The 6000-nt window shown below is 37.5% G+C and overlaps 1 protein-coding gene across 6 annotated transcripts in view; it reads right to left on the bottom strand.

Moving 5' to 3' along the window:
• Positions 1-576: 576 nt before the first annotated feature.
• Positions 577-6000, bottom strand: part of CSRNP3 (cysteine and serine rich nuclear protein 3) — a 105862-nt gene continuing 100438 nt past the window's right edge. For all 6 annotated transcript variants that reach the window (XM_065841064.2, XM_071811002.1, XM_071811000.1 and 3 more), the window contains one exon: positions 577-5480. In XM_065841064.2, the coding sequence (XP_065697136.1) occupies positions 4437-5480 (1044 nt within the window). In that variant the 3' untranslated portion in view covers positions 577-4436. The remainder of the gene's footprint in view (positions 5481-6000) is intronic.

Here is a 6000-nt window from a genome sequence, read left to right as displayed (position 1 = left end):
TTATGATTCCAAAAAACGAGGGGAAAAAAAAAGTTATTTTGCCTGTTCTGTAGAATTATTTTGTTATGACAATATCTATCTCCAAGTATCTTACAAACCAGAGCATAGAGAATGGAAGTGACACAGCAGGACAAAGGCAAAGCAACAGACCTCAGGTCTCCGCTGTCTCTGAGCCCAATACTCTCTACGCAGTGAATCACATTTCTATCAGAGAGTCAGGAACCACTGAAATATTAAAAAAAACCCCATAATACATGTTCTTGTTTGCATACAAATGTATGTGCACAATCCTTAACACACTGGCTGGTTTTTGTGACTATGTCCTCTCGTTTTTGAGGCAGGGAATGCTACATGATCAGTTTGTTAGCACGTTTACTGAAATACAACACCCAGGTAAGATGAGAAACTGGACCTGGGTCACTTAGCAATCGAGTGAGTAACACAAGCATGAACACTACCTGCCATTTCTGCAGAACTTAGACAAAAGGCAAGATCGCATTGTTAATTGACTCTGCTGACAGATTGGTGAGCCCGCCGAACCATCTTTATAGCAAGTGATGGTTACTATGACAGTGGCCTTAATATATGTCAATTCAAATTATGATTTACTAGCAGGAACTTCTTTACAAATCCAGAACTTTCTCACCTAAATGGTGTAGAGCTCATAAAAGAGTTATTTCTTTTTTTCCAAGAAAAGGAAAGAAATATTAGAAACTTATTACTGACCAGTTTTTAATTTTTTAAAGGATATTCCCGTGGGAATGAGTTACACCTCTTAGGAAATACTAGCAATTGCTGCAATTTTGCCAAAAAAAGTTAAAATTTTATGTCTAATCTCAAGTTAGTTAAAACTTTAAATATAAACTTTAACAGCATTTTCTCCAAGACAGGCAAAGTTCATATTATAGGCAAAATGGCATCCAATTTAGGTGCTGTTGTAGGGACCTTCTGTGTCAAAAGGGAAATGCTTTTGTTACTACTCACTTTTCTGACCTACACAGCGTAATCATAAACTAACTACCAATTTATTACTTGGCTTCTTAGGAGTGTGATTATCAGTAGCCAGCTATTCTTGCGAAATAAAGCTGATATAGCGACCAGTGTTATATTATATACTAGCCCAGAAAATAATATTAAAACATTTTCCATCCCGTGATTTATTTTTGCTTACATGAAAAGTACTTTTTTCTTCTAATAAAACATGGAAGTCTAATCAAGGGGTGGGAATCTTGACTCTTAGTGATTTCACAGTTTTTTCCCACTCTGGTCAACATACAACTGCTAGAAAGGCCTTAGCTTTGTTTTTGCTGGTGTGGAATTGTTTGGGCAACAGGTTTAGCCTATAGTGAAAAAAGAGGTTTCTGGGGGTTTTTCTGCAGTATGAGTGAGTTTATCTCTGGTGGAAGGCTTGTTGATATTGTTAGTGTAACTACCAGGAAATCTCCGTGAATTATAAAGACTTGACTTTGTAACTTGTTGCAAGAACTAAACAAGATTGGTATACTTTGTATCCTGACATCAAATCTTGACCACAAAATACCAAACGGGCTCAAAAGAAAGGTATTACTATCTGCATTATCACCAGCTAGTTAGGAATGTTTATTCAATATAATCTTTATTCTGCACATTTTAGTATGTGACTCCCACGAATTAGCTATTTTAAGCAAGGGAAAATAGTGTCACCTAAGTTTTTTATATAGTCACTGCTGTCTCTACCCTACTACTGCTTGTTACCCTGTGCTGCAAGCTTTAGAGAATTTATTAATAGCTGTGTTCACCCCCGATGCCCCAATGGCATGGAACATATACATCTAAGTTTTCAGAAATTTATACAGTTGCTCATATTAAGGAGGTCTGGGGTCTGAAGCCTGTGCCAATGAAAACATTAAATAACCATCATCTCAGTATTATAAAGCCAGCTGAGATGTATTTTACAGAGTTAATCACTTACTGTGCTTGCTAATATTATTAAAGATATTTTTCATGTGAAAGCGCAGGGGCCAAGAAAATTATTTCTTATTGCTCAGTAAGGAGGTGATTAATGAAACAAAATATTTCATTTAACTTTCCCCTGAGAGAAATACCCTGGTAAAGTTTGCATGATCCTCCAGTAGCCAACACCCTCTGAGGTTAAAAAGCTGCTACTGATTCACAGCTCCTGTCCCAGCTCAGGTAGAAGGGATTTGTGCTTTTGGTGTTGGTGCTGAGTGAGTGCCAGATTTCAGCTTGCTGCTAATGCAAGATGCTTGTATACACAGAGACTTGTTACACTTGCCCATGTCTTGAATAGAATAATACTATTCTTAGATGCAGAACATTTTTAAGAACTAATATATTTCTCTTTGAAAATAAAGATGGGTATTTGCTATATGGAACTGGAGAATACGTGTGCTTACCTGGCTACACAGCCTTTAGGGAAAGAGACTACAGTGTTCTGTGACCAAGAGGAGCAGAAGCAAAGGAACTGCTGTGCCGGGTAACCAACACCACTGCATTTTCCCAGGAGATGGAAGATGTTGCAAGTGCAGAATCCAGGCCCTAGAGAACTGGACTTTTCAATGCAGTTCATATAAAACACATAGGAATTCTTGTGGAAACAAGTAAATTAAAAAAAACCAAAACAAAACAACCTTTCCAGCTACTACATGGAGTAAAACCATTTTGCTAATTTAGCATAGAAATGAGAAATCACTTTGCCCAGATTTCATATAAAAACAATTAAGTTGGCACTTCTTTTTTTAAGCATATTTTAAATATGGCAGTTTTTCTATTGGAGTACTGTACATGTTTTAAAGAGCTTCTAACCAGAAGAGTCACTGTTAGAGAGCTAAAATTCGTGCTGTGTTTACATACATGCTGTTAACCATCTAGATTTGACACAGATAAAAACTAAGATACTGATTCTTACTTTGTCAAACAAGACAGGTCTACATTTCAACGCAATTGATGTATAATAAATAAAATTTCAATACTAGAAGAACAAAAATGTTAAATAGCTTTTGAAATAAAAATAAGGAGTGCAGAATCATCAGTGTAGAGAAAAGCAGGTTCCTATACCTCCTTTTCTAGATAAAAGCAAGGCTGGCTAATCAATTAAAGGTTGAGATACAGCCAGTATTTTAAAAGTAACGGATATCCACATGTGCTATTTTGCTTGCAAACTTTGGCAGATACAGAATTTCTGAAGCTGTGTTTTCTCACTGAATCTACTCATTCCTCATTAGACCAAATGACTCTGTAAATTTGAGATCCGGTCAGAAGTCCACAAAAGCCAGTCTCATATTTCATAAAAACTGCTAAATATTTAGGAAATCTAGACACTTCCATGTTTTCCTCCATGCTTCATTTAAACTTTGATCAGCAAGACTCTGCTTTTATAAATTACCTACTGACATTGATAAACTGGGTTGGAAAAAACATACAGGTTTTGTTACAAGGAATTTTAAGATCTTACATATACCTCAGAGTCTGGAGCTATGGCATTTCTCCAAAATAATTCACAGTTTCCGCAGTTAATACATTACTGCAAAATGACACTAAAGTGCGTAAGTATCTGAATGTTTGTTGGGCTAAAAAGGTGCTGTGCAAGCTTAAGCTACTGCTTTGCTATTATTACACACAAGAAAGATCATTTTTCTTTGGGGAGGGGATATTAGTTCTCGAATGCCACTGATTTTAATTTTAATTTTAATGGAGGATTGTCTACCTTTTACCTTTCTAGAAGATGTAAACGCCCCCTTTCCGACTCTTCTGGTTGTCAAGAACAGTAAAAGAGAAAATAGTACATTCTAAAAATTTCAAGATAATTGACCAGAAATGGCATTTTTTTTTAAGAAAAAAAGGAAAAATACATGGTACTGCAGATGAAATATGGACGTGTGCTTTGTAACTAACTATGGATCTTCTGCTCAAATGAACATGCTGTTCATTTTTATCAAAACATGAGTACTAAACTACCATGAATAAAATACATACAGTACAGAACAATTAAAACTTTTTTGTTCAGCAGTTACTTTTACATTAAACTTACCATCTTTTCACGTATGTTGAAAATTAGGACTCTAAACATGATAATTTCAAAGTATCATTTTTAACAACCTTGCACAGGCCCAACAATCAAAAACACAAAGCTTTGATTCAGATAGCTTGGCAGGTTTCACATACTTTGATAGGTAGGCTACTTTGAAATCTGTTGGGTGTGGTTTTTTACTTACGTGTTTTATTTTTATCAAAAGATAGTTTGATTATTTTTATTTAAATCTTTACATGAGCTGTTTTTGTGCAATACCACTGCCAGTGTAGCTTGAGAAAACAAAATGTGTCTGGAACCTTGACTATAGTCCAAGTGTTGCCTAGCTCTTAAAAAAGTAAGATTCTAGGAAATCCAGTGTGAGTGCATTTTAATACAGAAAGTCAGTCCTAGAATAATTTTAATATTAAACAGGTACCGTTTCTACCACTGGTGATTTGATGCACTCTTCGTGCAGTCTGCTCTTTTCTGGGAGGTTTAGTGAATTCTCAGCAGGGTGCTCTTGTACACAACTGTTGCCATTCAAAGCTGAAACAAAGCCATCTGGAGCAGGACCTTTCAAGTATGAGTGGAATTCCACTTGAGGGTGACTTGGCCTATGCTCAGGGTATAAACTGTTACATGGAGCACTGCTCTCTCCTTCAGAAGATGAGCAGCAAACAATCACTGAGGGGTTTGCAGAAGGATAATGAGGGCTGCTAAAAGTTTCCTCTGATTGCCGTGTGTAGTCAACAAACTGTTCGGAAGTCATGTTGTAAGGCACCAGAGAAAGACTACCATTCCTGACAGCATCCCTTTCTGAGTAAGTCTCACCGACCTGGTTAGCAGTGCCAGCAACATGGTTCTCTATTTGGTAATACAGATTTGAAGAGTTAGTATAGTACGAGGCATTTTTAGAATGGTTTTCATGCACAGCAGTTCCATCAGAGTAGCAAAGGACAGAAGGAAGAGGCACCATATCAGGATGGGAGCCCATACTTTCTACAAAATCATCTGCTTTTTCTTCCTCATCATCTTCCTCCTCATCTTCCTCTTCCTCTTCATCATCATCTGATTCACTAGGGGCTAAACTCTGTGTGCTAGAATCTGTAACTCCACTACAAAAGCTACTCCCATCTTCCTCTTCCTCCTCTTCCCCTGGGCAGTCCAAGTCCTCGGCTGCCTGAGGATGCATAACCGCAGCCGGAGGTTCGGTTTCAATCTCAAAATTTTCTGCAATTGTGTATTCAACTGGATGGGGTCCTGGGCTCATAGAACTAGTGTGTGCGCTTATCTCACTGTGGCAGCCATTTAGTGCCGGAACTTGCTGCTCTCTGTTTTTCTCCAATTCAAGTTTCATTATTGTGTGCAAAAAGTGAGTCCGTACACGGATAGGATTAAATTCAATTCTACCTGCCGTATTGCTACACCCTTCTTTAGTGCAACCGCACGGAAAAGACATACGATCCACCTTTTAAAAAAAAGAATACAGATTAATGATACGTAGCATAAGCCTGGTGATATGACAGAACCTAGACAGCCTAGAGAAACACAACAGCGAAACAGGATTCACGGTGAGAACTACTTGTAAGAATAGTCGAAGCTAACAGTCACTTGGAAGGTCAGCCCTGGAATTCAGCACTTGTGACAGGAACAGTAGGGGACCCATACATGCAACAACGCCGCAGAGTAGGAAAAATATGATTCTGTTCCATACATGAAAGCATTATGCAGTGGAACAAAAAACAGGTAGTTTTTCTATTTATGGATCTGCTACAGATTGAATTCATGTTGTGCTCAAATCCAGGCCAAAAGCATTACCAGACTCTTAACATTTGGTAGACATCATGGAAACTAGAAACCTATTGAAACAAAATGAATTATATCTAAAAACCTCTATAAGGTCACCAATGGGGACACCTGACTGCAGCAAGTAGGAATAAAACCTCAAGTACAATTTAAAAGATATTTCAGTCAATTGTAGATGCAAC

Source organism: Patagioenas fasciata, chromosome 7 (assembly GCF_037038585.1).
Source record: "Patagioenas fasciata isolate bPatFas1 chromosome 7, bPatFas1.hap1, whole genome shotgun sequence".
Classification (NCBI taxonomy): domain Eukaryota; kingdom Metazoa; phylum Chordata; class Aves; order Columbiformes; family Columbidae; genus Patagioenas; species Patagioenas fasciata.
This window is presented reverse-complemented; position numbering and strand designations above follow the sequence as displayed.